The sequence below is a fragment of the Vicugna pacos genome, chromosome 11 (assembly GCF_048564905.1).
Source record: "Vicugna pacos chromosome 11, VicPac4, whole genome shotgun sequence".
NCBI classification, from domain to species: Eukaryota; Metazoa; Chordata; class Mammalia; order Artiodactyla; family Camelidae; genus Vicugna; species Vicugna pacos.
Genome location: NC_132997.1, coordinates 30,775,380 through 30,791,651, shown reverse-complemented (window position 1 = coordinate 30,791,651; position 16,272 = coordinate 30,775,380). Strand labels below are relative to the sequence as shown.

Below are 16,272 nucleotides of genomic sequence, written 5' to 3'. Positions count from 1 at the left end.
GGGAGGGGCCCTGGAGCAGGGCCATTCCTGATGCACGAGGGCCTCCTCTGGGAGCAACCGGGGCTGGAGGACCCCGCACCGCCTGGCTGACCCTGCCCAAGGCCGCACTGCACAACAAGATCCCGCTTTCCCAAGTCCGCCCCTGCCCGGCTCCAGTGTGGGTCTCAGCCAGGCCAAGGGCCTGAGGTCTCGGCCATCTCCAGCTCCCCCTCCTTCTCCTCCACAAGCACTTCCCCAGCAAATCTCCTGCATTTCCGCTGTGGCCTGAGTGTCTGTGTCCCCCTCAAATTCACAGGTTGAAGTCTGAACCCCCAGTGTGATGGCATCTAGAGGTGGGGCTTTGGGAGGCAGTCGGGGTTAGATGAGGTCATGAGGGTGGGGTCCCCATGATGAATCAGTGCTCTTACAGGAAGAGGCTCCACGGGCCTTGCTCAGTACCTCCCCCCCCACGCCCTCCTTCTCTGCCACATGACGACACAGAGAGCCAAGAGAGCCCTCACCAGGACCCAGCCACGCAGGCTCGCTGATCTCGGGCTTCCGGCCTCCAGAATGGCGAGAATATGAATTTCTGTTGTTTAAGCCCCCGGTCTGCGGCGTTCTGTACGCCAGCCTGAGCGGATTGAGGCAGCCTCCAGCACCACCCTGGCACCTGCTCCGAGCAGACCCGAAGTTTCATATGTGCCAACAGCTCCTCAGAGCCACTCAGGACTCTGTCTGTATTTACATGTTAGTTTAGAAAGCCCCTACAAACATGTGGACTCTTAGCCAAAACTGGGCCCTGGCCTTCCATTTCAGTAAGAGCTTAAAGTCATTTTTTTTAACCAAAATAAGTATCCTGGGATTGCTTATCTAAACTGTCCATTTCTCAGTCAGACTTGTCTTTGACCCATAACCCAGATAATACAAACATCATGCCCCGTTTCCTGTGCCGTAAGAATAATCTGAATGACTCCTGATCGTGCCTCTCATCTAGCAAATTCCTGTTAAGGAAAATGACGAGCAGTTCTAAGACTTTATAAAAATATTAGTTGGTACAGATATTGAAACACAGAACGCCGTATCGAACTGTTCTGCTGTCCATGTAACTTTGGGGTCCTGGCCAACGCAATTAACAAGAAAAAGTACAACAGGAGGAAATAATCCAAACACTATTTCATTATGTTTAAATGAACCTCAGCTTAGAAAAGCAAACAGAGGCAAAGTTGATCAATATAATCTTGTAACTGCTACCCAAGTTTCATCTCATTTCTGTCCGAAAATGTGTGAACACTCAGACTATGAATGCCGAACAGTTTTTTCCTCATTGAACTGGCCGTGCTCACAAAGGTGACTCCCTCCCACCCTGAGTCCATCTGGGGGCACTGAGCAAAAGCCTGGGACAATCAGCTACACGGCCGCGATGCACCCCAGCCCTGCAGGTGCAGGGTAAACCTGAAAGGTCCACACGCGAAGCCCCGAGGGTGGGTGTGAACAGGGAGTGCCCCTCGTTATTCGTCAGAGAAGCCATGTGACGCCCCAAGGCGCCCCGCCTACTTGGGACCCCTGGACTGCTCTCACCAGCAGACACGTCAGCCCCTCATTCTCCCTCCTGGAAGAGGCCCGTCATCCTCGAAGGAGACTGACTCCTCAGAGGCCAGTTTTGTAACAACGGGTTTTTCTTCATAATACACATTGCTAAAAAAATTCAGGCAATTTTTCTATAGACTTACAGGAATTAAGTGAGGGTGTTAAGAAATGACTCCATAAAGGTAAAAGGAATAAAAATAGAAGTTAGCAAACTACTTTTATCTACTATGTAGGACACGGAAGGACTTCTGCGTGAAGAGATGCGAGCACTTCGCCAATGAAAGCGCCAGTTCTGAATGTTTAATGTCTAAGTCCTTCGCGAAGTGGATTCATGTATCTGTTGCGATGTTCTACAAAAGGCTATGATTTGGCTATCTTTTGGGATGCAAAATAATAATCTGGGGGAAATCTCTAATGGATAATACCATTCATACTTAGATTTGAAGTAGAATTAAGTTCTCAATTAATATTACCACTAATTTGAAATTTGTAACCAACCATAAAAAAACTGAGGTCAAGCTCCCCTCTGTACTGTTTGCCAGAAAAGGACTTGCTGGCGTAGCAAATGCAATGCTGTGAATAAGATTTTTTAAAACAGTATTTGTTCTTTGAAGTGGGCTCAGCTGTTTAAATATTTAAATTTAGGAGGATATAAAACTGATCAAATGATTACAAATTATTTTTTTAATATAGCAGAAACTTTAAAAAAGCATCTTATTATTTCCGTTAGCATGAAAAGAACATACTTTGATGAGAGTACATTGTATGAAAGTTCTCAAACTTACAGACTCTTTGTAAATTTGAGCTGGCTGTTATTCCTGAGACTGGATTATTGAGGTTTTTTTTTAACTTTTTTTTTTCTGATAGAGGTACCAGGGACTGAATCCAGGACCTCGTGCATGCTAAGCATGCACTGAACCTTTGAGCTGTAATTGCCCCTGTCCCCAGAATCTCTGAGGTTTTAATATCATTGTATCTTTCTTTAAAATATATTTTTATTGCGTTATAATCAGTTTACAATGTTGTGTCAATTCCTGGTGCACAGCAATTATATCTGAGTTTGATTTTTAGACGACATAAACGGGGCTTCAGTGCTAAAGGAATAACCCAAGGGGATCAGAGGCTCCTTAAGAAGTAGGCTCCGTGTCACCCCTACACCAGCAGGCAGACGGATGGTTTTCAGAGTTGCTGGTTGCTTAGTGACTAAAATCACTGCCCGAGGGGAGTCCCTCCAAGACAGAATTATAAGCAACGCCCCCCAGCCCTCACCATTCAGGCACCTGGTTACCTGTCAGGTGACAAAGTTAGAGGAGGCTGACTGGTTGGACGAGTCAGACTGCCCTTAAACACGTTCTGCACTTTCACATTTTGTGATTCGAGTGCTCAACAGGCAAAGCTCTAATTTTAAGAATGTCAATCTGACACTTTTGCACAGTGCTGAATTCATCAAAATATTTTGGAGTGCGGTGGGCGTCAAAGACTAAAGACTTTCATCTGCAGTGGCCGTGCCAAGGAGTAGGATTATATTACAGTGACGGTGGGCCAACAGATACAATGACAATAGAGATTTCGTTTAAAAAAAAAAAAAGAGGGAGAGATGGGGGGACAAGGAGGAGTAAAGAGAGGAAGCAATAAAGAACTAACGAATGAAATCACTCAAGTTTTAATTATTTTTTTGCACTTGAAAAAAGAAGTGTCTCAGCTGTGAAGTCTAAAGAACTCTCACAGTCGTGAACCTACTAGTATAAATGCAGTAAAGAAGCTCACAGGACACTCATTTCAAAAAGCGACGTCTGTTCTGAACATGTGCTCATCTCTTTCCAAATGCTTCCACCGCCCTGAATGAAACGCAGTTGCTGGGGGCTTTTTTCACGCACATATAAAACTTGTGAAAACCCAACTTGCCTGTCTTTCATTCAGTCATGGGACTGACAGCTCAGTTTTACAAAACCCTATTCAGATCTGACTTTGTGAGCTCGATTTACAAGTTACTCTCAGCATCTTAAGACACGGTTGTTAACCGTGTCTCTTACCTTCAACTGAGATGTCCTGAATGGCAAAGCGCAGGATGATGGTCCAGATCATGCCCAGCGTCATCTTCACGTTGCCGTCCACGATTTCTGCAGGTGAGAAAACACAAAGAGGGAGACGATCATGTGATCCGTGGACAAGGGTCTCCGCTAAGTTAGGGGTTTCCAGGAAGTCTGGACTGCAGAGCTATCGCAAAATATACATATGGAAAGACCACTTTCTGTTTTTGTGAGTGTCGCTGTGTGTCTGGTGTTCATGACCACGTCTCCAGTTTCAGTGAATTCTGAGTTAATACCGAGGGCCGATCTTGCCTATGCAAAGTCACCAAACACAACCCAGGGGTCTTCCTTAACCTAGGTGAGCTAAGGTTCAAGTACCCAACCACAGAGAACACGGGCTCCGCCTCACTCTATCCCCTTCCCCGGCTGGCAGGTCCTCGGGCCGAGGCCAAGTAGTGTCAGTCCTGCCAGACTCACTGGGCTGTGCAAGTTTCTTCTCATTCTGATGATCAGTCTGAAGGAGACGGCATCACATTTGACTCTATTTTTTAAATTTTATTTTATTTTTAAAATTTGGGATGTGAGGTAACTCAGTTTATTTATTTACTTTTTAGTGGAGGTACCGGGGATTGAACCCAGGACCTCGTACATGCTAGGCACACGCTCTACCACTGAGCTACACCTTCCCCCTTTATTTGACTCCACTCTTCACAAACGATCCTAGAGCCTAGCCTCCAGTTCATGGTGCCCAGGGCCTGGCAAGGCTGCAGATACGGGAGGTGGGGGGACAGGGGGATGAGGAGGGTGGGAAGAAGGGGTCCGTCTGCAGGCCCGCTGCCCCCACGGGGAGGCTGGAGCGCGGCCAGGCCACTCCCATCACACCCGACTCACCTTCAGCCCCGATGGACACCAGTTTCACCCCTTTGCTGGCGATGTAATCCAAGGCCTTGTTGACGTTGGCAATTTTGTGGAACCGCATTTTCCCTCGGTCGGGTTTGGGCAGCCTTTCCCCTGTCGGATGAAGAAGGACTCGTGTAAACATAGAAAGTAGCCCCTAGATGCCGAAGTTCAGAGCCCGTGCTCTCCTTAAACGGAAATCGGGCGCAGCCCCTTCCCGTCCCCGGTTCCTGCAAACCCCAGCATTTTCCAGACCTAGTGGACCCGAGGGGAGCCGTCCCGTGGAGGCCACACGCTTTGCAGATCTGCTGGGAGGGTCCGGTTTGGTCTACGAGCCAACTTACAAATGAGTAAGAGAGAAGCTGGCTGGGGCCCCTGCAGCCTTTGGGGTGGCTGACCTCTGTGAGGGGGAGCCAGGGAGCCTGGCCCAAATCACAGAGGTGGCTGCCGGGCTGATCCCAGACGCCCGAGCGTGCAGCCTCACGCACCGGGGCAGACCTGCCGTCATCCCTCCCGACCGCACCTCTTCAAGGCCCATCTGACCCACAGTCTCAGTCGCCCGCTGAGATGCGGGGCAACGCAGAACCCCTCAGGGACCTCAGCCCCCGTGCCCAGAGCTAGGCCAACATGTACATTGGCTTTTGGCCTGGAAGACGCTTTCTGGAATACTCCCTAAGCATGGAGGCGCAGCGTGGTGGGTCATCATGTTAATGTAATGTTTTCTTCTCCTATTCGGTTTCGAGGTGGGTGGCAGAAACATTTTATTTTATTAAAAAAATTTTCTGCACGGAGCTAGTTAGGCTTGTTTGTTTATCTATGTGTGTACGTGTGTACGTGTGTGTGTGTGTGTGTATGTGTGTATGTATTTAATGGAGGTACTGGGGACGGAACACAGGACCTCATGCATGCTAAGCACGCACTCTGCCACAGAGCTATACCCTCCCCCTTCAGACCCATCATTTTGATAAAGTCAGTTTTCAAAAGAATTCATTCTTTTTTTAGAACAGAAAAATAAGTCCAGGCGGATTGTTCTTTGGAAGAGTTTTCGTTGCCAATAACACCACGTTCTTGCCCAGCCAGGTTCAAAGGGAGCTTCTTTTTATCAACAGATGCATCTGCTCACACGTAGAAGTAGATGGATAAGACTGGGTGCAACACCTACGGAAAACGTTTCAGACACACCTGAGATGACTTCCAAAAGCAGCATGAGCTTAAGGCCATTCCGGAAGTCTTCCTCGATGTTCTCGATCTGAGTGCCGGCTTTCCTGAGGTGGGAGTTGCACCAGGCAGTGAAGGTCTGCAACGAGAAACACACGCTGCTGCACCCACCCCGCCAGCACGCAGACCCCGCCCCTCCACATGGACCATGCCTGGCACCCCGCTCACGCTGGGGAGGCTGGGAGGCTGCAGCATCCTGGACCTTTAGAGAAAGCAGAGTCTGAGGGAAAGTGATTTGACACCCAGAGGTAAGAGTTTAAAAATTTCCTCTTTGGAGACAAAAAAAAAAGTCACTTATTTGGTAAAACAACCTGAGGAATTTTTGCCTTCAGTTTTAAAAGGTACCACGTTGACACCTACCCATGCCCCCGCCTTCTGAAAATCTCTTACTTTGCAGGAGAGACAAACGGAACGAGGATGTGCTGATCCCCAGCACATGGCAGAAATAAGCTCCCCTGCAGAACGGATGAATAAATAATGAGTAAAGAATGTTCAAAATGTCTTCCTTTAGAGCAGAGGCCGGCGGCGTTCAAAAAAAGGGGAGGGGGAGGGACCCATAACCACTAATTACGTACAACCAGTTTATCCTGGATGAACAACAGCTCTAAGCTAGTTAACTAACTCAATTAAATAAATTTGCACTATAGTCAGTCATTAGAAGTAACAGTAATAACAATAACCTCCGACTGGCATATTCCAGGCCCTGGGCTGGACCCCACATTCCAAAGACAACCAGATACAGCCCCGCCCCGGAAGGGCTCACAGTCCAGTCGTGGTACCAGATTTTAGGGCCATATTAAGCGGCAAGATGAACTGTATCCTAAAGCGGCACCCAAAGTCATTCTCTGTTTATTTTTCAGGCTGCTTTTAACTTGGCTTCCACTTGTGCACTATTTCCTGCCAAAACCAGATTAGAAAAGGCTTCTGGCAGCTGCTGGCTGGGAATGCAAAGTGTCCCTTGTCACACAGCAGCTGCTGGGCCCAGGAACAAAGTGCCCGGCACATTGCGCCGGGGGGAGACACACAAACAGGGCCTGTGTTCTGGGGGGGAAACGAACCCCTTAAAAATAGACTTCTTCCAAGGAAGACCACACAAAGACACTGTTTCCATAAAAACGATTTTCCTGGGTAATAAAAAGGATTTTCAAATCGAATAGTCACTTATTTCAAGAACTATGTGATGGTATTCAATTCGAGGGCCAAAGGAAAATGTAGGCATTTTCTTGGATTGACAATAATAAATTTTATCATGAGAGCCTAAACTAATCATTATTTCTCCTAAAACACATCTAAACTTCAGTCAGGTCTAAACAGAAGAGATACTCAAAGTCATACACTCTGGATCTGCACCCAGTCAATATGGTAGCCATTAGCCATACATGGCTATTGAAATGTAAATTAATTAAAATTAAAGGGAATTAAAATTTCAGTTCCTCAGCTGTACAGTCTACCTTCCGAGTGCTCAAAGACCACAAGGGGCTGGTGGCTACTGTATTGGAGGATGCAGACATGTACAGAACATTTCCAGCATCACAGGAAGTCCTATCGGACAGCACTATCTAGGTAATCAAATCCTGGTTTTTGAAGTTAAGAGTGTTAACAAGAGTCTGTTCCTACCTTCGTTCAGAATTCAAGTGGCATGAGAAGGTGTAAAATGAAAAGCCTCCCTCTCTCTCCTGTTCCCAGCCAGCCAGCTCCCTTCCCCAGTGAGACAACAAATGGATTCCGTTTCTTGTGTGTCTCTTCAGTGACGTTCCACACACACACACAACACACACATACACACAACACAGACACACACATCATACCATACACATTGTTCTGCACCTGGCTTTTTAATATTTTTTTAAGAAAAATATAACCTAGGGATCATTCAGTATCAGCAAAGACCACCCTTTTTACAGCTGCATAGTATTCCACCATCATGAATCTACCATTCTGTATGTAACTAGTTCCCTCTGGATGGACATTTAGGTTGTTTCCAGATAACTAAGCTCATACAGTGAAAAATACCTCAGGCCCGACTTTCAGCCAGCCAAACTGCTATAAAGCTTTTTTTTTTTTGGTTGGTTGATTGTTTTAAGAATAATCATATATGTAACCTTTCGGGAAACGCACAAGAGAATAGCAGGTTATGATTTTTAAAAACAGAATTGACAGAGGAAAAAATATGATATAAAATATTTACAGAGCTGCCTTTCTCTAGCTTCTACTTAAAAAACAGGCAAATGTTGCTGGTGTCAATCACCTTACCTCGTTACCATGTTATTTAAGTCCTTTCATAATAAAAGCATCAGAAGCACTTCTGGAAGGAACCCCAAAGCTGTTCATGGAATCAGCGCAAGCTTCCTGCCCCCACAACGGGGCACCGGGAAAGTCTGTGTGATACCACCTTTTTATAGGCGCACATACAGCGAAGGCAATGGACCACAGGTAATGACTCAACAGTGCACATCCAGAGAACGAATTTAATCTGAAAGGGTAACTGATTCAGTTAAGCCTAATGAAGTTTCCCTCTCTTTAATAAGTATTCCGAAGAGCCAGTAAAGGGGGTGACTAGGCAGTGTACATGCAGAAAAGGGCTCCGACAGCTTTGTGATAATCGCTTGCAAAGAAGCCAGTCACGCTGGAAAGGAATTTTCAGCTCTATTAGAATGTTTAATGTTCATTCTATTTACAGTTTTAATTACTGACTGAGCCTGTTCCTATGCATTTTCCACTGTCCTCGGCTTCTGGGAAAAGCCTGCCAATCACGGAGGAATAGAAACAACCACGACAACAGCAGTACAAAACCCCACGCATTTTACCTAAAGGCGTCTCTGTGGGTTTGGTTTTTTTTTTTTTTTTTTTTTGCTGTGTGATAGCGACTGGCATCTTTCAGGTCCCTGGGAACTAAATCTTGGAGAGCAGAAATGGAACCAAAATAGGTCCACATGGTTTTGGAGGTAGGCTCCTTGGTTCAAACCCAGATTGCCTAGGCAGGGTCCTTTCTTAATAGAAACTGTTCTGTGGACCAGACTCAGACCATCAAGGAAAGAGGCCTCCGTCTCCCCAGCCCACAGCTCACCTCGGAAGCAGCCTCGTCACTTCTGAGGTCACCCAACCTCCTCTCCTGCCTCCAACTCAAACCTTCCTCTGCCTCTCTTCTAGAGGACGGCTCCCTCCCGGCTCCTGGGCACCCAGTGGCAAATACATATACTTTTTGCATCTTGAAAATAAGCACATAAAAACCTTTCTGAGCCACAAAGAGGGAACCAAGATGGGAACTCTCCCCCAGACAGGAAAGGCCGATGCTTCTAGTCCTCTTCGTCCTCCAAAGAGGCTCACGACAAAGTGAAGAGAACAAGTGTTCAAGACACAGAAAGATGCGAAGGTGTGGAAGTCACTGTCTCACAACGTATACTCTTGGGGTCGTGGGAGCAAATACTAGGATTTCTTCCAGAAACATCCAGAATCATAGCGCGTGAGCCACTGGCCAGGATGGACAGTCCTGTGGGTGCAGACTGGCCTCCCTGCCCATACGGGCCCCTCCCTGGCCATGGCACCGAAACTGTCCGAACACAGAGAGCAGAGGCAGAGGGCCCCGGGGGGCAAGGCCGTGTGCCGTGACTCGCAGTACCATGTTTCCACGTGGAACGTCTGAAGGACACTCACCCACCGGCGGTCGCTGCCCCGTCATGTTCCTGAACACGATCCAGAGGCCCAGCCAAGGCTCCTCAACTCCTGAAACACGGCAGCTCAGAAAAATGCCAGTTGGAGCAGTTTCCCAAGAGTATCTGTGAGCGAGAATCGCCCACCCCTTTCAGAGACGCACCTTCTTCCTTGAAGAACTTACTAGCCGAGCCCCAAGTGCACAGGAACCATGAGACCACTGCGCTTCTCCAAGTCAAATTGTACAACAGGACAAACAGCCCAACGTGCTTACTGAAACGTTGAGATAAGCCTGTATCACTGAACGCTAGGCGTTTGTATTTGGTTTCTTCGTAAGTTAAGCAATAAGTTAACTCAGCCTAGAGACGTAACCTGCACTGGAGACGGTTCCAAAGGGAGACGGGAAGACAAGGCCTTTCCATCAAAATGAGCGCCAGCTGTATTGACAACGTCTGTTTCAGTAACACAGGTTTGCATCTCTGCCTGGAAGAGACTGTCACCTGGAGACACAAACGAGGACAAAAGAGTCAGCCCGGAATTGGACACAGTTCTCTGAGTACGAGTCCATTTCATGCCATTTTCCAGCAAGAAGGCTCCCGGGCTGGGCTGGCCCCTGTAGGACCACCCTGTTCAATTTATGGTTCCATTTTCTCCAAACAAAAATCTGACAACACAACAGCTGTCAACTTCCTTTATAGTCTGTTAACCAGCTTGTACTTTCATAGTAACTACATAAAATACCAAGTTCAGACCCCATTTCCTGACGTGGGGACTCATTACAGCCCAGGGCATTTCTGGACGAAACAGAACTTGCCCAGGTAAGGCGGGGCAGCGCCCCCGAGAGGGAGCCGGGAGGTCAGGCAGAGCCCGGTCCCGCCCGCAGCCATGGCCCAGGCCTTAGATTCTTTTTCTGATTCCGACACCACGCAATTATCTGTGCTTCACGTCCTGACACTTTCCCAGCTACAAATTTAATAATAATAATAATAATAATAATAATAATAATAATAATAATAATAATAATAAAACTGTCATGATCAAGTTTATGAAACAGTTCAAAAGGTTATGACACAGCATTGTAAACTGACTATACTTCAATAAAATATATATGCGTGTGTATACACACACATACACACACACACACACACAAAAGGTTATCAGGAAGAGAAGGAATACGAAGGCCGGCCGCCATAACCTACCCCAAGGGCGCCGAACAGCCCCTCACAAAAAACTACTGATGCCCACGACTCTGCTGATTTTCCGAAAATGCTCCATTTATTTTCCTATTTACAACAATCATTTTGATAGTGTTTTCTTTTCCACTTCACAAATTCCCAATTTGCCAAGATTCCTTGTAATCACTTTTCCTGGTTCTTTTAAAATATCTGAAAAGTAGGGGGGTGGGGGGGTGGGCATCTAGAAAGATGCGCACATTTGTAAACCCTCTGGTTGGAGAGGAGAGGAGGGGCAGCGCTAGCATTTACGGAAGGGGCGCTGCCCTCAGGAAGGGCAGGGAGATGGTGGAAATCCCTGCCACCCACATGGCTGGCGGAGGTGGATGTGCTGGTCCAGCATGAAGCTTCCCCACCCCCTCAGCCAGAAAGACCCCGACCTGCGCATCACAGGAGGAACTGCCCCAGGTGAGCCCTGCAAACGCTCCAGTGCCCGGAGAAATGGGCCACTCCGGGAGCACACCAGACACCAGCAGAGTGACCTTAAGTGTAACGATTCGGGCACTCAGCCGTCTTTGAAAGCATTATTAACAAAGTGTCTCTGCTGGAGCCTGTGCTAACATCGGGTGATCTCCGGACCCAGAAGTCACTCACAACGGTGACTGTGTGTCCAACACGGAACACTGAATAATCATGTGCTCTTGAAAAAATCACAGACCTTCCAGGTTAAGCACCCAGTACACTCTGCAACGACACACAACATTTAACAAATGGAACCAGAGCAAGAAGTACGCAAGTCTGAGCGCGAATTGTGAGGATGCGGCATGTACTCCAATCAATTCCCAGATGGACGTCCGTTTGGGGCCCGCGTGTTCTCATAACTTGCATAACCAGGCGTCTAACGACACAGTGGGCAGCCCTTTTACTCTCCGCCCACAAATCTCTGCTTAGTCCCCAAGATGCTGCCAGATGACATAGCACGCAACAGCTTGGTTTAGCAGTCCCTGAGACACACGGCCCTAAAAGCCGAAGCCCGGTCTGTGACCAGCGCAGGGTCTGGTGCGGGCAAGACAGCCCATCTCTCCTGTGGCTTATTTCTTCCCCTAAACAATGCACTATTAACCTCATTCTCCTGGGTGGCTGGGAAGTATGATGAATGGTAAAGGATGGGGAAACGTTTTGCAAATATAAATTCTATAGAAACACAAAAGAACAGCAGTCAGTGATGGCGATTCAAAGAAACTCGAGGCGCTCTGGGGTTTAAGGGAAAGGGAAGGGAGTCACTGCACAGAGCCAGCCACAGTCACGGCGTACGTCTACTCGAGCACAGGAGACACTCCAGCTCCGAGAACCAAGCATAACCTGTCGCTTAGCATCTTTCATAGACTCATAGTCGGCTGCTGCGCGGACAGAAACGGGGTGCAAGAATGGCCGTGATGCAGGAGCCCAGAGCCATGCCAGGTCTCCACCCCTCCTGGTTTGACACAAGGACGCACCCACCCTGCCGTTCAAAGAACCAAGGACATCCCCGGCACATCTTAACTTCCTCACGGCACAAGGTGCTCAGAACACTAGTTTTTGTTGAAGGGGGTAAAAATACTTTACCCATGCATTTAAAAAAAACATATTCACATACATTCATATAAAGGGCTACCTTCAAATCAGGACTGGGTTCATGACATACCAGATAAAATGAGCCATAAAATTAACCCGTGTAAAAAGGTAAATTCCATGACATTCCACTGGATGTCCACAACAGGCTCCCAGCCTTCTACCTGCCTGCAAGCACATGCATTTATTTTATTTTAATTGAAGTATAGTCACTTTAAAACATTGCATTGATTTCTGGTGTGCAGCATCATGTTTCAGTTATACATACACATACATATACTCCTTTTCATATTCTTTTCATTATAGGTCACTACAAGGTAGTGAATACAGTTCCCTGTGCTGTGCAGGGGAAACTGAGGAATTCAGTGTTTATCTATTTTATATGTAGTAGTCAGTGTCTGCAAATCTCAAGCTCCCAATTTATCCCCTCACCCGCTTCCCCTCCAGTAACCAGAAGTTTGTTTTCTATGTCTGTGAGTCTGTTTCCGTTTTGTAAATAAGTTCATTTGTATCTTTTTTTTTTTTAAGATTCCACATATGAGAAGCACACATATTTTAAATCAAAGAACCAAAAATGAGCAGAGCGGCCTCCAGTCCTGCCTCCGTCACCTGTGGCACCGAGCGGGCCCAGCGCCCGTGCTCACACGTGCACAGCTGGTGCCCATTTGATTTTTTTAATACTTTAAGATTAGTATTTATGACTTCAGTCATAAATAAGTTGGAACCTCATCAGTACCAAAAGCTGCCGGTAACCTGAGCACCAGGGATGCTCACAAACAGAAACTTAATTACTGAGAAAGGCAAACTAAGAAGGAAAAAAGAGAGGCAGCCTTCTCCCACTGATTCATCCCCACAGACACCGCCCGCAAGCAGGAGGCAGGACCCCTTTCCAGCCAGTGTGAGAACACCTAACGACCTCGACCTCTCGTCAAGGGCATCAGAGCCGACTGGCAGCTCAAATGGGGCTGTCACCACCGGAACCTTTAAGGACTTGGCAGGGAAGCAGGGAGAAGCCTGTCAGAAGTACCTGGTGTGTGACACCACCACCTGGAGCAGTCTAAAAACACCCATGGCCGTGACACACAGAGAAGCGGGGATCTTGGTTTTGTGTTCTAGATGGTGCCTGGAACACAGTGGCACTCAGTAACTTCGTTAAATAACATCTTATTTGACAGACTTTCCGGGACAGATCAAAGAAGACAGCAATCATATGGTACTTTTCGCTCTAAATTCCGTATGAAAGAAAAACACCATATGATATCACCTGCATGTGGAATCTAAAAAAATGACACAAATGAACTTATTTACAAAACGGACTCACAGACATAGAAAACAAACTTATGGTTACCAGGGGGAAGAGGAGGTGAGAAAGGATGAATTGGGATTTGGGGATTTGCAGATATTAACTACCATATATAAAATAGATAAACAATAATGTCCCACTGTACAGCATAGGGAACTATATTCACTACCTTGCAATAGACTATAATGAAAAGGAATATATGTATGTACATGTATGACCGAAACATGATGCTGTGCACCAGAAATTGGCACAACATTGTAAACCAACTATACTTCAGAAAAAACCTATTAAAAATCAGAAGACATTTAAAAAAAGACAGCAATCAAAAGTTTTAATCACCAGGCTCACACAACTGACTTCCATTTAGTCCCTGGAGGTTCAGAAACCCACTCAAAACTCTGTGCTGAGGCTGTGTAACCGGGAAAAGATGCTCTTCAGTTTTCCCTTTTTGTTTTACAGCCAAGTGTAGCCCAGACTTGTTTTGGTTTAAGGGATGACCTGTGTGCTATGTGGAGTTTGCTCCCGAACTCCCAGAAAGGATGGCAGAGATTAACGTTGCGGCCTCTGGAATGAGGAAACAGCTAAACAAGGTACTTCATGCTCGGGAGACTCTGAGCTTCGACGGGGAGGTCTGCGGCGGCCCTTTCTCTGCTACTCTGCAACTCCATCCATCCCAAACTTGTCTCGTCTTGTGTACAGATGAGAGACGCGCTGTGTTCATTTGGGACCACCCTCCTTCCTCCCACAGGGAGGTCTGCACCATCCGGACGTGAACTTCTCTACTCCCGAACTGTAAACGTGGCCCTTCTGCTTCTCCTCTGAACAGGTTGTAACTCGTCCCCGGTGTTCTCGGTCCGTTAATTCACATCTCTAACATGCATTTATTTTTACATTTGTCTCACAGTCGTGATTTTTCCCTTATGTACAAACTGCCTTGTAATAGTTTTTCTTCTAAAAAGAAGTCAACATTCAAATAGGCTAAAATCTTCACTATTCTGGTCTAAACATTACTGAGTTCGACGGAGGCAGATGGTGACTACACGCAAGAATGACACACCGCGCTAACTGAAACCTGCCGTTCCTCCCTTGTCCTGTGAAACGACAGCTGTCCAGAGGCTCAGCTTACGGCATTCCTTTTTCATGTCAAACTCTCCATTTAAAACCCAACGTGTGTCCCCGTGTTCCCTCTTATACAGGTTGCCATAAATAATACTGGATTTGGGTTGAATTATTTAGCACTTTCTCTGTTTCATAAAAAAGTCTTACGTTCATCTAGAAGCTAAAGCATTTCCACCTGTTAATTTCCTCCCAGCTCACGGAAGTCCCCTACAAACATTTTATTACCACTTCCAGGAGTCCTTGTTACTCATTCCCCTGACCCTTCCTTTTCATCTCTGTAATCTCCCAAGTGGAGGTGAGCAACACAGCAAGGACATCGAACACTTCTCTGAGCCACTGACTCCCGAACCCAGTCCACCATCCACACCGCCTCCACTTTAATTCCAAGGGATGGTTTAAAATTCTTGAAACAAAATCTCCATCATAAAAAAATACACAGGAAACTATATTCAATATCTTATAATAACCTTTAATGAAAAAGAATATGAAAATGAATATACGTGTGTATATGCATGACTGGGACATTGTGCTGTACACCAGAAACTGACACATTGTAACTGACTGTACTTCAATTATTTAAAAAAAAAAGTATTATAAAGGAACCAAAAAACTAAAAATAAAAAAGTAAAAAATAAAAATAAAATAATGTTACAGCATTCTGTCTTTTAAAGGACAGTTTACAAGTGATCTTGATGAAACTCCTCATTTTAACTGTTACATGAAAAAAAAAAGGTGAAGATTAGAAAAAGATGCTTCCCAAACTATTTTAGGACCAAAAGCGTGTGTTAAACTAACCAAACCAAATATCTACAGAATCGAAGTTTAAGTCGTTTTTGCTCTGTAGTATTAATTTCTTAATGGTAAGCTCAAAGAACCACATGAAAGCGACTGGTACCAGGGTCATCCGAGCTGAAAGATGTCCCAAGGCCAAGAGCCTGACTTAGCCAGCGGCTGGGAGTTCTGTGGGGTCACACCTGCCTCCCCCAGGCTGGCACAACCTCCGTGGAGAATTCCTCTGAGGACTTTCTGGGTAAGCGAGCATCTCAGGCTCCCCAAAACAGCCTTACATACAATTGCTCCTGAGCTACGCTTCCCCAAATAACCTGTCCCCTTGGAGCCTGGGTAATTATGGTGCGTCCTGGCTCTGACCGGGCAGACCCAACTGTTGCTTGGCTTCAGGCAACAGTAACAGGCACTGTGCTTGTACCAATCTCCTTCAGAGGATGAACTCCAGCTTCAAGAAAAGCACGCCGATGTTTCTCCACCCCCAGCCCATCCCGGCAACTGGGGAAGCAGCTTGTACTTCACACACAGCAAAGTCAATACTCTTTCACTCGAGTTCACCATTCTGTTCCTGTTTTCAGGGACCCAAATACACGGCTGCCCACACAGGGGGACCGAAGTGTCCATTTTGCACAGACCAGTGCTCTGTAACACACCGTACTCTGCATCGGCGTCCTGGGCCAGAGCACAGTTCTGGGTGAGGACCAGCCGCCCATTAGGTACATCAGCAGGTTTGCTCTCCATGCGGCAAAAGCTCTGGATAACAGAAGGGCCAAAAACAGGGGAGCTGGAGGGGACCGGGCTGCAATTTCCTCCAACAAGACGTTCTTCCCAGGGGGTGGGAACAGCTCAGTGGTAGAGCGCGTGCTTATTAGCATGAGTGAGGCCCTGGGTTCAATCCCCAGTCCCTCAAAAAAAAAAA

The 16,272-nt window shown here is 46.7% G+C and overlaps 1 protein-coding gene across 1 annotated transcript in view; it reads right to left on the bottom strand.

Annotated features, from left to right (window-relative positions):
• Positions 1 to 16,272, bottom strand: part of ACTN2 (actinin alpha 2) — a 61,553-nt gene that overhangs the window by 31,758 nt on the left and 13,523 nt on the right. Inside the window, exons 2-4 of the mRNA XM_072971042.1 lie at positions 5,676 to 5,790; positions 4,488 to 4,607; positions 3,600 to 3,686 (exon numbers count right to left, since the gene is read on the bottom strand). Of these exons, the coding sequence (XP_072827143.1) occupies positions 3,600 to 3,686; positions 4,488 to 4,607; positions 5,676 to 5,790 (322 nt within the window). The remainder of the gene's footprint in view (positions 1 to 3,599; positions 3,687 to 4,487; positions 4,608 to 5,675; positions 5,791 to 16,272) is intronic.